General features: G+C 36.6%; 1 protein-coding gene across 1 annotated transcript in view; it reads right to left on the reverse strand.

Annotated features, from left to right (window-relative positions):
• Positions 1 to 517: 517 nt before the first annotated feature.
• Positions 518 to 20,221, reverse strand: part of UBR3 (ubiquitin protein ligase E3 component n-recognin 3) — a 97,959-nt gene continuing 78,255 nt past the window's right edge. The window contains exons 33-40 of the mRNA XM_054381473.1: positions 17,647 to 17,747; positions 11,426 to 11,550; positions 6,618 to 6,725; positions 6,033 to 6,143; positions 5,070 to 5,246; positions 3,438 to 3,647; positions 1,723 to 1,862; positions 518 to 1,263 (exon numbers count right to left, since the gene is read on the reverse strand). Of these exons, the coding sequence (XP_054237448.1) occupies positions 1,146 to 1,263; positions 1,723 to 1,862; positions 3,438 to 3,647; positions 5,070 to 5,246; positions 6,033 to 6,143; positions 6,618 to 6,725; positions 11,426 to 11,550; positions 17,647 to 17,747 (1,090 nt within the window). The 3' untranslated portion in view covers positions 518 to 1,145. The remainder of the gene's footprint in view (positions 1,264 to 1,722; positions 1,863 to 3,437; positions 3,648 to 5,069; positions 5,247 to 6,032; positions 6,144 to 6,617; positions 6,726 to 11,425; positions 11,551 to 17,646; positions 17,748 to 20,221) is intronic.

Consider the following 20,221-nt stretch of genomic DNA (forward strand, 5'->3'; position numbering starts at 1 on the left):
CTATGCATTAACGCTTTTGGCATTCATCCAGTGAGGCTGCACATGCATTGGTTGTTCATCTAGGCTATCTCAGTTGATGTTTTTTGTTTTATTTTTCCTTCTTTAGGAAACCAAGCAGAAGGAACAGTGATTACTCTAAACAAACACAATATAGAGGAACCTCCCAAAATTACAGGAAAGATACATAATTATGTTTCATTTGCAGAATAACTTGCACATTTCCAATCCAGTCATTCTGAACATACATCTGGTTTGAAATGACAGACAGGCTTAGGTTGTTATGCTTGTAACTGGGATCTGCGATGTTGGGCACAGTAAAAATTCTCTCTACATACAGCAATTTCTGTATGTGTAATCACTAACACTTTAATCAACTGATGAGGAAAAGGAAAAAAAGTCTCCTGAAAAAGAATAAAGAAGAAAGAATGCGTGTTCTGGAATACAATAAGAACATTAAGATACCTAATTTACAGCTATTTCACTTATTTGTGGATAAAAAATAAGGAATTCCTGAGAATGCGTAAATTTTCAGTAATGCCTGAAATATTTCAACAGACCTTTCATGATAGTGAAATACTCTTTAAAAATTCAGCTCTCAGACCAATTATTACTATGCAGTCTCACTACTGTTTTACATCTTTAGTCCAATTACAAATGCATAGCAAGCAAAAACCTCAAACCAACAGAAAGAAGGGAAAGAAATTCTATCCAACATACTTAGTGGATGTAATAGACACACACACTGCTTCAGCAGAAGCTGCTAAAAACTCAACTCCATGCAGAGAAAAAATAAAACCTCAGCTGACCCTGAAGCCTCTAAACAATTCTAAAATTTGTGCTTCTTAACAATAATAGGCTTTAAAAAAAACAAAAGAAAAAATAGACTACTGAGTGCAATTGGATTGCTCACACCATTTTGAGGATTTAATTTCAAATTAATGTATCAATATTTAACAGCAAGAGCAGCTAATTTTGCAAAAATTTCACGTGTTGACAAAGTTCCATTTCCCTTTTCTGCCTATACCCTAACTCCATCCCAAGCCAAAGAGATAAACTCCTATTCAATTAAAGCTATTGTCAGTCAAGATGCATTCATCACGGTAACAGCAATGACCTGGTGTGTAGATGATGACGATGATGATGATTTACAAGCCATTATAATGTGGCCCCCATCTTTTATTGATATGATCAAAAGTATGAGACACCCACTGCTGCTCAAGCACTTTGTATCTTTCCTTGCATATGTAGAGAGGTTTACCACGCCTGTAGAAAAAGAAAACCAAGTAGTTAATATGGCAAATAAATGGAAAACTGCTTCATTATACAGTCAACACAATGCTCATGCAACTTTTTTTCCCAGGGGAAGCATGCTTTTATATTGGTGAGGGACTTTTGGCTTTGCTTTTAATAATGTAACAGCTGGGGCTTCCCTTTCTGTCTCTTGGATAGTAGAATCCAAAAACCATTACTCTTCTCGTCTCAGGCATGAGTAGCTTGGTAGCCACACTACTTCCCTACACTGGAATCCAATTTCATAATTTGATTAAAGGTGAAAAACCAACTTTGTGACAGAAGTCTTTCCCAATGCAACACTTTAAATTGCCTGTCATTGGGAACGACAACATAGGAATCTGCCTCTTGGGTGCCTGGTGTGTATAACTCGATGAGCACGATTATGCAACCTTTTGGCCAAAAAAAGGAAAGGAATCAAACAAACATTACCTAAGATCTCTGTCTTCTTCACCATGTGCATCTAGGTAAACAGAACCCCAAAGGCAGAAACGGTGGCCTCGTATGATGATGATTACGGATGCATTAATCAAAAGAAATATTCCTGTCCCAGCTCCACAGTTTTGAGAATGCTACAATATTATGGGTGTCAAAAGGGAAGAGTGTAAAGATTCTATTAGTTTCTGTCAACATCACAAAAAGGATTTTAAAAATTGATTTTTAAATAACATAATGGATTTTGCTTGAAATAACATACACCCATTATTTGCTAAGAAAGACTTTGACAAAGGATAGCCTGCCTCCAAAATTTCCAAGCAAACTAGAACTCCATGTCTTGTGATGCGACATACAGAAATGGTTCCCTGCTCAACAAGGGAGGATATTCGTTTTCAGGTAAAACCAAAATTACCTATCAAGAATGAGCACAAATATTCTCCACAATATTTTGAATTTGTGGTTGTGCAAACTGCATGCTTTTGGGTGCCTGGCACCAAATATTTTTCATAGACAGCAGGAATAGGAGAAAGTGTTCAGAAAAACTCAGCATGAGCTCTTTTACAACAGTCTCTGTTGCTGAACATTTGCTTTCTCTATCCATGCTCAGAGATCTACTCTGTAGCTCTACAAATTTAGTAAAAAAAAAAAAGTTTTTAAAAATTTTGCTTGCTTCAATGTCATTCACATCAGTGAATGACATGCTGTATTAATGTACTTTAGCAATTAAAAAATGTGTTCTTTCTGTATAGTTTTATTACAATCAGAGACTATCATCTTGTCAACTATCATAAAATGTAATTAATTATACAGTTTTTTTCCCATAACTTGGTTTTCACAAAGCTTGACACCTTAAATATAAAACTGTTAATTCTATTTTAAATTTTGCTCACCCATCCTTCTCCCACCATACTAGCAGTATGAGAGAGAAAGGCGAGTTCCAACAATATCTAAAAGGTTCAAGATCCTCTGAAATTTCTTTGGGTTTGATTTTATATCCCAACTGTAATCATCTCCTGAATAACTTCCCCCCTCCCCACAGTTCTGTAAAGTCCATGAAGTTCAAGTTTTCTATTAACTGTTCCATGATAGGAAACAGAACAGCTGTCAAAGCAAACCTTTAGTATAGGCAGGAAAACAACACTAGATGCTGTCCAACTCAGGTTCCTGAAAGAATGTATACATATGCTGACTAGAAAACTGCTGCTGAATTGAAGTCGAATGCCTTAACATGATAGTTATCTAGCTGTAGCCTGTAGATCACTAGTAGTTGGTCAGGTATATCACAGTACTCTATAAAAGGAAAAAAAAACCAAACCCATACATTGATATTCTCATGTATGCAGAAAGCAAGGAAACAAAACAGAGGATTATTAACATATGAACCATCAGAATGCAGATAAATTAAAACTGGTTATGAAATCAGAGCCATGTGTCAACATTACACACATTGGCACTGTGAGTTTTTCAAACAAGTGAAGTAGGCTTTATGCTTAACAAGGTTAATAAAATCATTATTTAGAATCCAGTCTAACTCCATCTATCAGAAATCAGCACTTATTTAAAACTTCAAAGGTCCCCTCCAATCCATACTATTGTCTGACTCTACAGACATGTTTTTGGAATGAAAACCATCAAAACTGAGCAATGGTGTTAAATACTGCCCACCAGTGTGAGAATCAATTACATAATCTGAGTTAACTTTCTCTTACCAGTACACATTCACAGTAGCTCTGTTGTTTGCAGCATAGTCCTTTCAAGCATACAAAAGTACCACAAACTAGACAAACAGCTGGATCTTTAGGAACCTTGGTACAAACAGTACAAGTTTTTCTGTGATAATACTGAAAAATGGTATTATAATTCTCAGGCAGCTGAAGGAGGCGTGGTAAGTCCCACTTAGGTTCCTGGATGAGCAAAGCCTACAAATAAGATAAGAACAGTGTCAGTCCTGCACATTCATTTATGCATTTATATTTTCCTAAAAAGAGAGTGTTTTAAAAATCCTTCACTTCTGCATTTCACAAATCTGGAAGTTAAAAGTCACCTGCCTCTGGCAGAACACCCTTCCCAGCTGTGGTCACATTTCATCTTTTTGTAACAGGTGCAAAACGGGTGCTAATCTTATCCTAAAGACGTTTTCTAAATGTGACACGTTTTAAACACGAAAAGTGTCTCAGGTAAACCAAGAGGACTAAGAATGATCTACAGGGAAGGTTCCGACTCAATACACTGTTACCTTGGCAACAGCAACACACTGCTGCCAAACCCTGGCACTGACTATGAAAGCTGTCTCCTTGATAAAATTTAGATTAAAACTTTCAAAAATAGAACTGAAGTTAGGCTCTGCAGATGATATTTGAAGACTGCCTTTTTCAAAACTGTGTTGCACACACAAATTTTGAAGCCATTAAAAACTTACAAGGACTCTTGAGATTTTTAATTGAGCAGGAATGCTTTAAATAGCCTAACTCTTCTCTTTGGCTCTCAAAACTCATTTGCTCTTTCAACCTACTAATTTTTATTTGTTTTAAAATTGGTGGGTATAGGGGTCAGAAGAAAAGTGCATGACTTCAAAACCTAACTTGCTAAAATAAAAGAAATAATCACTAGACTGGCAGCACCTGTATTTTGTGATTAATCTCACTATTCACATTTTCATTTATAATAGCCTAATTCAGCCTGCAAACACACAGATCACATCACAGAGCGAAGAATGCACCTGGCTTGCCTCTTTGACATCATAAAATTAGGAGAGGGGAATTGGAATTTTTGAGAGGCAGCTTCCTTATAAATACAATGCACTAAATGTTGAAAAATTTCCACTTCACAAATGATACTCTAATGGCATTGGTTCAAGACCTGGTATTGTTTCTTTAACCTTCAGGGAAGATGTACCATTTTTTATTAGTCAACTATTAAACAATTCTTATTCTTTTGGTCTTTTTTTGGTATTGCAACTGAAGATGCTCAAAACTATCAATAATGTCTAATGGGCAAGGAAAAGTTCTAGTAAGTATTTCCTTAAAAGACCCAAGTTTCTATTACATGCCCTAGATGGGCTTCATGTGTAGTAGATATGAGTATACTTAGTATCATCTAAGGACAGCATTCCTACTTTTTCTCCAGCAATCATACAAGAAACAAATAGGTTTCCGTATTTTTTTTTAACCAGTCCAACCCACATTCTCTAACTAATATTTCTGATTACAATTTCTTTTTCATGTACAAGTCAGGTTTTCTGATCCTCATCCACAACAACAGTGTGTGTACATAGTGAACCAAGCCATAAATAGCTGCTTCCACATCACAACTATTTTGGAAGAAGTCATTTTGCTACATACCTTGACTTGATCTGGATGTCTATCTGCAAATGAAGCCAATTCTGAGCACCACTGTGATATCATGTCAAATGCTGGCACTGGCCAATCCAGACAAGAGGCACTGGTGAACTGATGAGCTGACTGAAAAGATGGTAATAGACCCAGGCAGCTTGCAAGAACAGCGAATTCTTCATCTTCCTTTTAGGTGTGAAAACAGATTTAGGTCAATATCTACACTCTGAATTTTTATATAGTTTATTAAAAATATGTCTATTTCAATTTAAAATGTAATGATGTTCTAGTACAATAATACAAAGATTACCTCAAAATGCATTTTCAAAATACAAGAAAACCAGTCAGAAAAAACAACCCAGGCCACCAAAACCCAAATACAACAAACCAAACACCACAAAATCAAAAACCATAAACAAAAAAGAACCCCCAAACTCCTCAATTTCCCTCCTGTTCATCACCCCAAACTGGCTTTTAAGTTTTAGAGATGAGCAATTTCGACGCAAGGAAACAAGAGAGCTGAGCTGCAGCAAACTGCTAAAATCAGTCATGGAACTTAAACGTAATTGTCTGCTGAAGCAGTATGTCTCAGAAAAAAACCCAAATGGTAACAGGCATTAAGCAAAATCAGGATTTAATTTCAGTTTGTGTGGAAATTATGGCACTTCTGCAAATGCTGGACAAGTTCTAAAAGTATGTTGCCATATTATGAGATGTGCATTTATGACTTGACAGAATAAGCATGTATTTGCTGAATTTTAAGAGTATATTACAATTTGTCAGAGAAACTGCCTTGAAAACAAATCTATAGAGGTCAAACAATGCATCAGAGCAATGCTATGAAATATGATTTTAAAAAAATAATCATCTTAGCATAGAAAACACATTACAAAAAAAAGACATCTTAAAAGTCTAAGTTTTGATCTCTAGCTTTTAAAGGAAAACTTTTTATGCACCACTTTCAATCTCTACCTGGCAACTAGGCAAGTCTCCTCCAAAAAGATGGTGTTGAAGAAGGCTTGTGATCCTGAGGAAAGGAAGGCAGAATTGCTGCAGATAGCACTCTACAGAATCAGGATTTACCTAGGGAGAAAGGAAGCAATTACTAAATACTGCCCCTGATAAGTTGTCTCCTATGCCAGAACCTCCAATGTGAACCAAACGCTTTTTAAGCATACTATATAATCCACTGCATGAAACGTACATTCCAAAGGGCAGCATTTCACTGATAATCTGAAAAAAAAAATGTCTTTTTTCCCCCCCCAAGACATTTTTTTTTTTACTTCAGTTTTCCAAATTTCTGATAAGTCTTTCATACATGTGATTAAACCCACATTATAAGAAGTATTTGTCAATAACTTTCTCAACACAGCACTGGCCGCATGTGGTATTATTAAAAGAAAGATCTGTCCCAAAGGGATGTACTTTGATCTAAAAAATACAGAGTTGTACTGCAGTCTTTAGCAAGATGAGAGAAAAATCATTATAACAATGATGCTGAAAAACTTAGAGAAGAAAGGAGCATGCTGGATAAATTCTCAAGACATTTTCCAATACCACTGTTAATTCTTCAGTGTCTCCTTCTTCATAGATCTTCCCCTTAGACAGCTCGGTAATCACATGACCCAGCAATACTTCCCAAGACTTTTCTCCACCAGACGTATTCTGCAAATAAAGAAAGAAACCTGAAACGCAATTGTCATGAAAGGAAGGAAAAATCTTCACATGCAAGTAACAGTGATGAAGTACATTTCCTTTGGATCAACATGAATTCTGATCTACAAAAATATACTTTAGAAAATGTAATTCTACGGAAAAAGACTACATTCAGCTCCAAGAGTAAAATCACAGAAACACATGTGAATTGCTACTTCAATCGCCTATGTTCTAAACTGAGTGGTGTATGAAAACACTTTCATAATGTTATGTTTCCTCTGAATTTTCTCTAGGTATAAAAATGCTTACTTTAAGAAAATAATTTCATCGATCCAACATGTTTTGACGGAATTTGTATTCTAATACAATTAAAAAAAAAAAAAGTAGATATATTCTAAAAATGTACCAAACCACAAGAGTTAACAAAACTCTATGTATCCTCTATGTATCCTAAGTTGAAAGCGTCCATCAGAAAATGTGAACAGTACCTACTGCAGATGGCAAAAACTAGGTAGGGAGAAGAATAGATAGCTACTTAGCTTTCTGCCACAGCACATTGAAAGGCAACAATTACAGAAAGCCATCACAAACAGAAGGCAATATTCCTATAAATATTTTTCTTCTAAGTCACAATAAATTCTACCCAGAAAATACATGACTGGATATGAACGTTGAGCTCTCTTCAACACAAGAAACAATAGGGGAGTAAAGCAAAGGAACTAGGTAAGATTAAATATAAAAAGACTTTGATACATAATAATGTATGTTATTCATCAGTCAGTTTGCATTTTGACATAAATTATAATTTTTATATTTAGAATTGTTAATTTTAGTTCTTCACGTTCAGCACCCAGGAGGTGGATTTGTTGTTTATGCTCATAATCTAAGAATCAGAAGGAAACACAGCACAAACCCCAACAGACCCTGATGTGTCTAGACATAGTTCCCCTCTCTCCCCTCCTACCTGTATAAAGTCGGGGTAACTCAGGAAAAGGAACAAAGGGGACAAGACCATGTGTGCCCAGTAAACAACTCTCCTTCAGGGGTAAGAGCAAGTGTACTGGCCAGTGCTCCTCCCTGACCAGGCTTATGGCCACAGCCTGGCAGAACCCTTTTTCATTGGGTAACTATGTGCTGGCTTCAGAGCCTGGGATAAAAGCCACGAGCCTACTCACTGCAAGCTAGAGAAGCCACAAGCTTAGGTGCCAGAGCCAAGCCTGCTTCCCCTTTGTTACAGTGGAGAGCTGAAATCCCCCTCCCACACTGACAATAACCAGGCTAACTCAGTCTGGAAGCAAATGAAGCTGTATTTACAAGCAAAGCTACAATCTATGATTAAATGCAATGAGTATGTACAAATATACACTATTAACAACATTTACAAATATGTACAACCAACAGAAAAACACAACAAAGCCCTCTGACCCCAGGAGGGGCTGTGCTTCTTCCCCCCCCACTCCACTTCCCAGAGCAGGCAAAAGGGAAGAAAGTCAAGAAGCCGAGAGGTTTGTTAAACTTAGCTTGTCAAGGTCAGTATGCGAGTGTGTGTTATATCCAGCCCGAAGAAGAACGGAGCAGACGTACTGAGAGAAGACAGACTGCCCAACTGCCCATACCTTGTTTTGAGTACTGACTCTAAAACATTTCTCTCTCTCCAATGGAAGTGTTTAGAATAATCATTATTTTGCTTTCTTACACCCAATAGTGATTTAATTACATTCTTTCACTTTTCTGCTTGAACTTTGTGAGGGAAAAATTAGAGATACAGTCTTAAACCCATCACACCCTTGCAATTAGAATTTGTCCGTGCCTCAGTTTACCCCAGATAAAGCAAGTGCCTGTCGCAGTAATAGCATCGTACAGCCTGCTGATGCCTGACCAGCCCCAAGACCGCATGGCATTCCTGCCAGCAACCAGCTCTGCCCGGTGCACGAGAGCGCCCCAAAGCCTCAGCAGCTAGTACACAGCAGCAGCACTCCCCACTGGGGTGGAATCAGCTGTGAGTAATTAATTCATTGCCTCTTTGGCTTAACAGTTCTTGTCAAGTCTCTGCCCACTGCGGTCGAGCACCATTTTGCTCCAGGGATTCTCTCTTTTTCCATGTTATTTCCTCCAAGTTTGTGCAAAATTGTTAAAATTGTTATATTTGTCTAAATACTGTATATTTCTATTGTAAATATATATTCTAACCGTACATGGAACCTATTTAATCAGTTTTGGGCCTTTTTTCATATTAATAAAAAGTTATTGATATCCATGTTTGCCACATCTTAATTATAAATTCAAATATTTCCATAACAAACACATCTTTAAATCAGCAGTTAGGACAAAGCTTTTGTCTACATTATTCCTGGAACCTTACTCTGCAGACATTTACAGTGTGCTGCTTGTGACACCATAAGGTGCTTTGCAAAGATAATGGAAGTGAAGTTGGGAATCAAAAGTAGAACAGCCACCTCTCAGCCTTGCTGAGAAATTAAACTACTAATGTTGCTTGTTCGTTTGGCATGACTATAGGGAAAAGCTAAACCATTAAACCATAAGGGCTTCAAGAAACTTTAAAGGAAGAACTTGGATTCCTAAACTAAAAAGCATCTTCCTTTGTGACATGCAAAGAAAAAGAATTCCTCTGAGGATTATTTCTAGGCTCAAGAAGACAAGGGCTACCTACCTTTAATGGGCTTCTTACAGAAGAAAAGTCAAAATTCTTGCTGCCAGAAATTAATCTGTTATGTTATTTGAATTACACTAAATCACAATATCCATTCACAGTAATATACTTCTATGTGCTACTATTTTTCACTCAGCCTTATCAACCATCAAAGTGAAAGCACACTAAGTGAAAATTCCACTAAAATGGACCATCTTTAATATCCAACAGAGAAGGCTACTTCATAAATCCATTTTCTGAGCCATTGTCATAATTCTCAAGCCTCAAATAAGAGTAAGAAAATAAGTGTTTCTGTAAGAAAATATCTTAGTATGAATAGGTAGCCAGCCTACCTACCAGATGCCCTAAGTCTATTTCCCTACAATAAAATCTCTCAAGTGTAGACAGAAAATAAAGCAGTGTAAATATATGTTCACATAAACTCCAAACTCTAGTTATCATATGGACTAGGAAAGAATATAAAGCTGGTAACACTTCACTCTGTTTATATTCTTTCTACTATGAATTTTGAACTGCAAAATTACCTGTCACTTGAAAATCACTTACGTGAACAGAAAAATGGGGGCAAAACCCCCCCGATCTACAAATAATTTCAAGCAAACGTTCTTGAATTTCTAAGGAAATGAGGGAACTAGCTAACAAAAGCTTCCCAGAGATCATGCTTCCTGCAAGTCCAGGAAAAAACCCCAAACAAACAATCCTGCACAGTAGCAGTTTGGCCAGCAGAGACTTTGTCCTTAATACGTTGGAGTTGAGACCAACCAGTACGACAAATCTAACACATGAAAAGCAGGTCATCCTTCCCAATGTGCATTTCATTTTACAGCCAACACAACTGAAGGCCCAGCTGTTGTAATACAGGGGTATTCCTCCACACATTTCCTCTCCTGGCCCAACACTTCTCTTGGTCTGGCATTGGCACTCCTCTGACTTTCTGGTGAATTAATCCATGGAGAAGGTCGCTTAAATGAACACAAGTGCCAGTGGAGGGTACTGTGTTTTTGAGTGGGAAGCATTCGAAGCTGAACCAAAATAACAAGATACGACTTCACTTAACATGTAAATACTACCTAAAGGTAAGGAACCAATAAAAAAAAAAAATGTATCTACCTTGTCTACAGATTTCCTTCTCTCCCTGTTTTTAACACCACCAACAACCTTGCCTACTTTTCCTGAAGAGGAGTACATCAGATGAACCTATAGCTTATCTAGAAAGGCTTCAATTTCACGGGAAGGAAAGCTGCACTTAATACCACCTCTCTCAGCACTACTGAGGCCACACCTTGAGTACTGTTCAGTATTGGGGCCCTCACTTTGAGAAAGACTTGGAGGTGCTGGAGATGCTGCAGAGAAGGACAATGAAGCTGGTGAAGAGTGTGGAGAACAGGTCTTATGAGGAGCGTCTCACGGAACTGGGGTTGTTTAGTATGAAGAAAAGGCTGGGGGGAGACCTTCTAATTCTCTACAACTATGTGAAAGGCAGTTGTAGTGAGACGGGTGTTTGCCCCTTCTCCCAGGTGATGGGACAAGAAGAAATGGCCTCAAGTTGAGCCAGGAGAGGTTTAGATTGGATATTAGAAGAAACTTCTTCAATGAAAGGGTTATCGGACACTGGAGTAGGCTCCTCAGGGTTGAATCACCATTCCTGGATATGTTTAAAAGATGCATAGATGCGGTGCTAAGGGACATGGTTCAGCACCAGACTTGGTAGAGTTGGTTGGACTCTGTGATCTTAAAGGTCTTGGAAAAGTGACTGTAGAGATACAGCCTGAAATCTGAACCTCAGTTTTCTATAATAGGAAATAAGACAAATGAGTATCTTGAGTATCCAATACAAATATCGGGAACTATACTATTTATGAAAATCTCAAGTCTCGTCACATACCAAAATTTGCAAAAATTCCACATGCAGAAACGAAAGACTGGATATTTGTGAAGCAGAAGCAAATTATTATAAGCAAAGCAGAAAAATCTGTGACATTGCTACCAGACATACATAAACAAAATTTCATATATGTTTTAAAATAAATTAACCAACCTTTTTGAGAGCTCCTGACTCTTTCCATGCCGTTCTATCCTCAGCATTGCATTTAACAGAAAGTGCTGCCAAGGCTTGAGTATACAATAAAGTGAACAGTACTTTTATAATGCAGCTGAAGTGTTCTGTAAAACAAAGAAATTAATTTTTAAATACTTGGTATTTTTAGCAAATACATTGATTACAGAGAGTCTAGTTATGGAAATGCTGCTTCTCAAATAAAAAGCAAGTGCTACACAGAAAGTACAAACCCCCAGAATATTCAAACTAACATAAATATATTTACTGGCCTTCAGATATTACTTGGCAGCTGTAGTGACTGGAACAAGTACAGGGCATGTACTTTCTCATTGTTCCATATGTTCATCTTAATCCTGATCAGCAGTAACTTCCTCTTAAGGACCTGGTGATATTACAAAATTCTCTTTTGTCCACACATTACATCAAATTAAGCTAGTGACTACTGACAGCTACAGCTAATTGGGAGTTGCAGGTGTAAGCAAATGCATAGCCTGCTGTCTCTTCTGGCAACGATTAAACCATCTGGACTAAGTTACATTCATACAAACACTGTAAAAGTTAAGTTCCCAAAGAAACTGCCACAAGAAGGACATTTAGTACATGTAATTTTTTTATCCCTTGACTTCCAGATATGGTTGCTGCAAATCATTCTTTAGTGAGTACCTGTTTACTGGCCTCACCTGAATGCACAAGGAAATGAGAGTTTTTAGAACTTACCTTCTTTTAAAAGATCTTTATTGTTTACATTTTTCATAATATTTAAAGGATAATAATGCTTTATCATCTCCTACATATAGGCTGCAGGAGAAAGCCTTTGAAATCTTTTTGGGGACACTACCAAAGAGGCAAAATAAGACTTCCTAAAACTGCAACATGAAAAAGGTGAAGGTGATCAGTTTCTCTGAAATGAAGATATGGTGGCAGTCTCTCTTTTTATTTTAGATTGAATTTCCCATCTCAAACAATCTGACTTTTTAAAATCTATGCAGATCAAAGAAGTTTCCAGCATCACATCATTCCTTAAGCACAAACATAACTATAATATATATCTAAAACAATGTATACAAAACCGAGGGGTTTAAAGAGTCCTTTCAGGCTTTGAAGTCAAGCAGAACTATTTTGTTTACATAAGCACCTCACAAAAATTGGGTTAAATTCATTTTTTCTTCCCAATGGATTTAAAAAAAGCCTTGTATATGAAAATGCAAAGCAGGTAAGGGAGATAAAACTCCTTGCTTCTTGTTTCTGTAACAAATATCAAAACCCACCACTGAGTTCTAAAACAGTCAGGACTTGAGTACATAATTAAATTTGTGAGGTAACAATTGCTTTTTAATGTAACAAATGTTTACAAATTCAATGCACACATGGATTTTGAAACTTTTTAATGTCAACTATGTACAATAAGCACTTAAATGATATTTTGTAACTATGTACATAAAAGTATGTATTTTTGCTATAATATCTTCCTATTGACCCTATGTTAAACACAACAACAAACGCTGCTATACTTCATCCACTCCACATTTCCCCTGAAGGAGAATTCACTGGATCCTTTAGATTTGTAAGCCCTACTTCTTCCCTCTGTTGAAACCTCCATTTTCTTAGCAATCCTCTTCCTCAGGAATGATAGCTGGTAAGCTTTCAGTAAATTTTCAGGGACCAAGATCTACAAGACTGAACCACATGCACTTCTTCAGCCTTAGCTACAGGCTGTAAGCGTAGCTAGGACTGAACTCAAGTACTACACTCTATCAATAGTAAGTATAAGCAATAGAGATCAATTTACACTGTGAAAGCATGAATGAAAACCACTGCACTTCGGAAAAACTAGACCACTTCTCAATGTTCACCAGTCTTCCATAGACCACTTTGTCTTCTGGTTCTCTTTCTGTTCTGTTGAGGTGATTACACAGTGCTCTCAGTACTGGGTGTCTTAGCACCGGATGTGTCTTAGCACCCTCTGGAATTACTAAATTTTTTTTTAATTGTTAAATTCATCACAAATACCATATCTTGTCTGTATTATGTTTTTATGTAACACATAATAATGTTCTTGTATTTACTTACTTGTATGTGACTCACATTAGTATGAATTACATTTTTTGAGAATCCAGAATTGGGGGGGAGGTGGAAATAAATAAATCACAGACTATCACACCTGCATGACCCTAAAGAAGTCCTGACTTCGGCACACTTCCTCTTTGTTTTTTTAGGAAAATGTCACAAGAGCAGCTCAGAAGCTGCATGCTGTGTAATGAGAGCCAAGGCTTTCAAAACAAGTACTTTAAGTCACAAAAACATCTCATGGGAGACACCAAAAACTACCTTTCCATGAACCAGGTGCTGGGGCTGCGTAGCGTTTTCCTGCCCTACGTGGTTTTGCTACATTGCTTTTCCATTTAATAATTCTCAAGAGTGCTGGTATATTTGTGTGCTGGGGAGTAAACCATATAAATTCTGTCGGTCCCTTCCTCTGCAGATGATAGCCTGCACTAAAATGCAGCTATGACTTTTGCGTTTGTACGTAAAAAAATTCTAATCTTCTAATCTGATATTCTGACAGTCTAGAAGTTGTATGTCTAGTCTGTTATAATCCAAAAAAAAGCTAATGCAGAATTTTTGTACTTATTTTTGAGTAACATTGATACATGCTTTTACATTCCTATCTTAAATACCTTTTTAAACAAAACTTTTGGAACCAAATTACTTCACAGCATCCCATCCTGTTATATGCATTAAACAAACCCCCGTAAGAATAAAGTTTATACAGGAAACACTTCTAGAACTCTAATTTTAACATTAGTGCAAGAAATGTGCAGATAAATATGTGTATTACTAACGACATGGATCCTTTAATTTTGTATCAAATTAGATGATACATGCTGGCAGAAAGTCAACAAAATGCAAAATTAAGATACTAGGATCAGTTTTAGTGAATTCAGAAGGACATCTTTTTGTAACTAACCTTTGAAAATATTGTTCTTGATCTAAAGCTTGAACGGCTATTTGAAAAATAGACAAAGGGAGACAGCATGGAATAATCCATGAAAGTTCCAGGATGCAGATAAATATTTCAGCCTCTGCACTGAAACTGGATACTATTCAAGTCGATTACATTAATTCTATATTTAGTCCAGATCCTTATCCAATAATTAAAGTGCTTACTGTAATTTTGTGCCATGTCACTGAAACTTTATAGAAAAATTGTGTCAGAACAGGTTATTCAGTATCTGGGTCTTCTCAGTACTACAAAAAAAAAAAAAAAAAGGGGCTGAAAGGAAGAAAACCTTTCCCACAGTTCATAGAGGTTGGGCTAAACTCTCAAAACCTGCTTTCAAACTGGAGCACATCCACCACTCCCAAGTCACAGATCTCTAAAAGCAGCACAGTGGCCTGTATTAGGGCAATGCCATAATTCATAACAGCATGCTGGCAAACACGCATGCTGCTGCATGACCCTCCTTGTATGTGTGGAGGCACAGCACCAGGCCATTACTGGCCAATAGATGTAGTTTTATGTATTTACTATCCTAAGGCTTATTCCTGCTCATCCAGACCTCAGTTTCAAAACACTCTACAATAATATGGTATTCTTCACATTGAAAGCTAAATTGAAATTGAAATCACTGGAAGCTATGCACACTCCGTGCTTCTAGAAATCTGTCCATAGAGACCCTAAATCAGGTACTGGGACAATGGAACCTTTCAGAACTGATGGTAAGAAAGAAGAACGTTCTATTTGAATTAAATTACTTGTTCAGCATGTAGATAGTGTGTTGCAGAAAGAGGTGGTAGAGGGTGTTGGATTCAGTTTACAAGGGTGGATTTAAGTTAACAGAAACACCTCTGTGGATTTAGTATGCATTTAGTCTTGCACAGTTTCAAAACACTGAGCATATGAAACCTCCAAAAGCTCTGCCCATGTTCTAACATTAAACAAGCAAACAAAAAAGTCAAATTGTTTCAGTATCTTGGAACACAGTGTTTACTTTCCCATCTTTGTAAATTGCTAAGTGATTGTAAATGCTCTGACCTCCATGACAAAGTCTCTGCCATAAAAAAAAAAATTCATCTACAATGTTCTTTGCGATGTGTTCAGATCAATTTTCCTCTCAGAATGAAGTGACTGAACAGTAATGGCATTTTTATTGCTTTAACCAATGTCGTATTGAAAAAAGATACCAACACCAAATCCAGCACTTAGTGTGATTCCTACTGCTCTACCTGAAGGGCATGGGATAACGTTTGTGTCCTCCTTACAGAGAACTCAGTACTTTGGAAAAACGCTGTGTAAACAAAAATAGATTTTGAGTACAAATGTGAAGATCTTTCATGGATTCTTCCTTCATTACTAGGGTTCTAACACCATTACCATGGCATTCTGCACCAGACTGCAACACCACTTTTCTGACAATATAGTTAAGTCTATTGCTACAGGAATATACTGGAAATAACAGTCAGTGCACACAGGCATCGATCTTCTGTTTGCATAATGGTGTCCAGCAAAGTGCAGTTTCTGCACTCCACAATAATGTCAAAGCAGCACAAGAAGGTTCAGGAAGATGTAGAGTCAAATGTAGTTGTTGTTCACCCTTATTACTGATCTGCCATGTGACTTTGCAAAAGCCATTTTACCTTTTCATGCCTCAGCTCTCTACCAAGAACTAATGGTATAGAATTCAACACTGTGGCCTACACACACATTACAAAAATTCTAACCACATTTGTTATTACCCGTTTTTTTGAACTGCACTCTACACCTTAGGACAAAAAAAGTAATGAAAGACTTTTTATGCTGCCTAACCATTCTGATGAAACAAAAATTAGAAAGATAAATGGCAATTTATTTCCAATTTAATGCTTCATAGATTTGAAGTGGTTGCATTCATCTTCCTGCCACTTGCCATTTCCAGTTCAACTGCAACATACACTAAACTTGAGAGCAAAGGCAAAACATGCTGCTGATATGTGATATTTTACAGACTTCTCCATTGAATCTTGTCTTTCCCATGATAGGATATACTTTCATAAATGACATTTTTCAATGCTTAAATATAAACTATGAAAAGACCACTGTTTGTACTTTGGTTTCACCACTCCTCTGCACTTCAGATGTTAGTCTCATTAAACTTTTGTTTGCTGTTTTTATTAGGTTGTTTCAACGAAAGTTAATTTAAGTTAAAAATGTCATTTTTAAAAAAAAGTGTATTTTTGACACTAGGCTATTATTTCTTCTCCTAAAATTTTATTTGACATACTAATCCATAAAAATGTACACTGAAGTGAAAAAACACAACCTACAGTGTTCACAGACTCACAGAATTATGTGAGCTGAGCTTGAACATTCGGTACTGAGGATTCAACAACTCTTAAGGGCAAACAGTTTCTACTATCCTTCCCGAGTCAGGTGTATGCCTCAAAAGCAGAACAGTCTATTTACCTATTTAAAAATAACTGAAACTCAACAGGTATCAAAATTACCACACAGACTCAGAAGTAGCAACTCTGCTCATTTTCAGTGAAGTAGTAAAAAGATACTTGTTTGTATGCTCACATTTTAAAATAAAAGTAAAGCCAGAGACCCATCTTCTGGAGCGTACACTGTCTTAACAGCAAGACTGCCATGCTTTAGCTATTCCTTTTATGCAAAGAAAAAAGAAATCTAGTTTTTAAATGTTTTTTATTTTAGCATAGAAAAAATGTCAAATCTATGTAATATGCATTTTAAATAACACTATATGCTGTCTCTATTGAGGCTGCTGCATTACAGCAATTACCACATTTATACATGACCTCCTATTATGTAAGACTGCTGCAATTAAACTCCAAAATTCAAACTAAATTACAATCTTTCACCCTTAGGCAGGCAGTTCAACTTGAAGTACTGCGCAGCCCCTCTAAGCAAAGAGATGAAGGTCAAACAAAAGACGTTTTTCCGTCAGTAAATGTACTTCATAGTTTTTGCTCAGCTCTTGTATCTTTACTGAATAGGCTGACTGATAAGGTGAGAAGACAGGGGACACAGATGAGCCTGTCAACTCACAACAAAAATTTCTGTTCAGTGCCACCTTCTCTAGATAAGACAGACATTATTTTAGAATACACAGTAGGCAAACTATGATTTACCACCACAGAAATCACCATGAATACAGTCTCATATACACAATCGTCTAAATATACATTGTTCTGTAACAAACCTTTGTGCAATGGTTGAGGCATGGTTAAAATCTGGATAAGCAAAAGGGATGAGACATCTCTGTAAAGCACAGGAACTTCTGGTAGCTCTTCACTTGTTAGCCTGGAAAGAAAACCCAAAGAAAATCACTTTTGATACTTTAAACCTATTTTTAATTTTCATATTTTATTTTGCCTTTATTTGAAGTAGTATTACATTTGATATCAAGCTTATAGAAGAAAAATTCACAAACTGATCTCAGTTTTAAAACCATTTAATGTTACTGAAGGATTGTAATAACTCACGAGGAAGTTACAATTTGGGTACCTGACTCAAAGTATTTTAAAACTTTTCAAAATTGGCTGAACTAATTATTTCTCTGCACAGTCAGGGAGCGTTTAGTACATCACTTTCAGACTGTATGTTCTGAAGTAAGAAAATATACTGCACAGTGAAAACAAATGAAATTATTATGTTAAAGTGTGGCATTTTACAAGTATACAAATACCCATGCTGTAACAATAATGAATCCTCAAGTTACACTCGTATTACAGGAATTGTCCCTATTGGAAAATACTGAGACCTTGGAAAAGGCATTGCTTTCTTCATGTAAGGAACTGAAGACTCAAGCAGCAATCACCAATTCCCCTTGGTGCCATCCATCATCCATGTAGCAGACAAACTCAGCTCTTGCAGATCATGTACTGGTTTTCCACATGCAGTGGGATATGGATGCAGGCATAAGATCCCTAGAGCCTTCTAGTAGCTTTGGGGATCCAACCAGTTTATCATCTCTGAAGCACATAAATATGATTCTGCTTTTGGAAGGAGACCCCTATACAGTTACTGATTTCATGAGAGCTCAGATTTGCCTCTACAAAAGGTATTGCCAGGATTCATCTGTGATACAGATTTTACCATGCAGAAGCAGTCATACAAGAAGAAAAGAACACTTTTGGTCATACTAAGTATGCTCTCCAACTATACATTTTTCTAACTACTCTCCTTCCCCTCTGTCGCAGCTCAGTAAGACAGACTGTGAAGCAATAGTTTTATCAAACGGCTACAGTTTCGGGTGATTTTATGCAACAGTCTCAACTGTAAGAATAAGCACAAAAAGGAATGGTTAACTGGTCATACAAAATGAAGTTACAGAAAACACAGCCTTACTTGTCCTTTTGAATTAATAAACCCAAACACCTACAAAACAAACACTGCCCATAAAGCCTCTTGCTTCATAAAATGCTTGTTTTAAAACACTGTAATGTACATAAATATACATATTTATATATGTGACCATTCTAAACAAAACCCCAATACTCTACAAAGCAGTCTGATTTTTGAAATTAGAAAAAGATGCTAATCTCACCAAGTCTCTCTGATTCCACTTTAACCTACAACTAGTTCTATTTCACAATCTATAACACTGTTTTAAAACAATTCTCATTATGTAACGAATTTTAAGCCACATATATCTCTAAAATTACTTCACACCCTTAATTTTTAATTTAGATATAAATTTGGGAAAGATCTAGAATATTATGAGTAAGACCAAAAAAATTAACTCCCTTTGATTTGGTTACATTCAGCTGAATAACTCTTTTTGACAGGGGTTATCATCACAGGTGTGTAACAACTAGGTCAACTACCAGGTCTGAGAAAATTAGGAAAGATATATAGAGAGATATATATATATATATACACACACACATAATACTGAGATTGACTTGCAATATCACAAAAAAATTAACCTCTTTCCACATGCAGGATCAACTGAATTCTTCATCTAATTTATTCATATTTCATGTGAATAGGAGAAGTAAAACTATATTAAATGTCAGGGGTTTGGATAAGCTGCTTCTGTTTACATCAAGTGTTGCAGTAGATGAAGCACTTAAAAACTGCTCTGTCATTTGTAAAGAGCCTAAGAAACTTCTTCATTATAAGACTGAAACTGAATTTATAAAATGTGCTTAGAAATGCAGTTTATGGAAATTGCCCATCCTGGCAATCCCCAATGCATATGTGAAAGCTTGATAAATCTGACTTTACAAAAAAAATTATGCCACAGAAGCACTGAATAAAATTAAAACATGTACAGTTTCAGATGGGATAAAAGTTATATAAAATTATTCAAATTTATTGTAGCTGTGTGCTGTATCCACTTAAAAAAAGGAGGTGGAAATAAACTGCACAGTGCAATATAAACATGTACCAAAATGAAAAACACATTGTTTGACTTTCTCTGTGGAACTGACCTCTCCTCCAGTCCAAGGTAATTGGGCTGCATCTCTGTCAGTGCCAACACCAGAGGCATCTATCAGCTGACAGCTGAGTAACTGCCTCAGTGTTCTGCATTCTCCTCCTGACAGAGGTTATATGGGAATCACTTTGCTGAGAATGGATACAGAGGAATATACAGAAGAAATGTTCTACTTCAAAACAAGCAGCATTTGCTTATGGCTCTTCCTTACACATCTGCTCCCCTTCCTCTCTTATACCAACTAAAAACACTTAAAATTTTAGCTTGATGCTAACTCCAACTGATAACATTAGAAATTCAATAAATAAAGCGAAGCTGAAGTTTTGAGCACCAC

This window comes from Indicator indicator, chromosome 5, assembly GCF_027791375.1.
Source record: "Indicator indicator isolate 239-I01 chromosome 5, UM_Iind_1.1, whole genome shotgun sequence".
NCBI classification, from domain to species: domain Eukaryota; kingdom Metazoa; phylum Chordata; class Aves; order Piciformes; family Indicatoridae; genus Indicator; species Indicator indicator.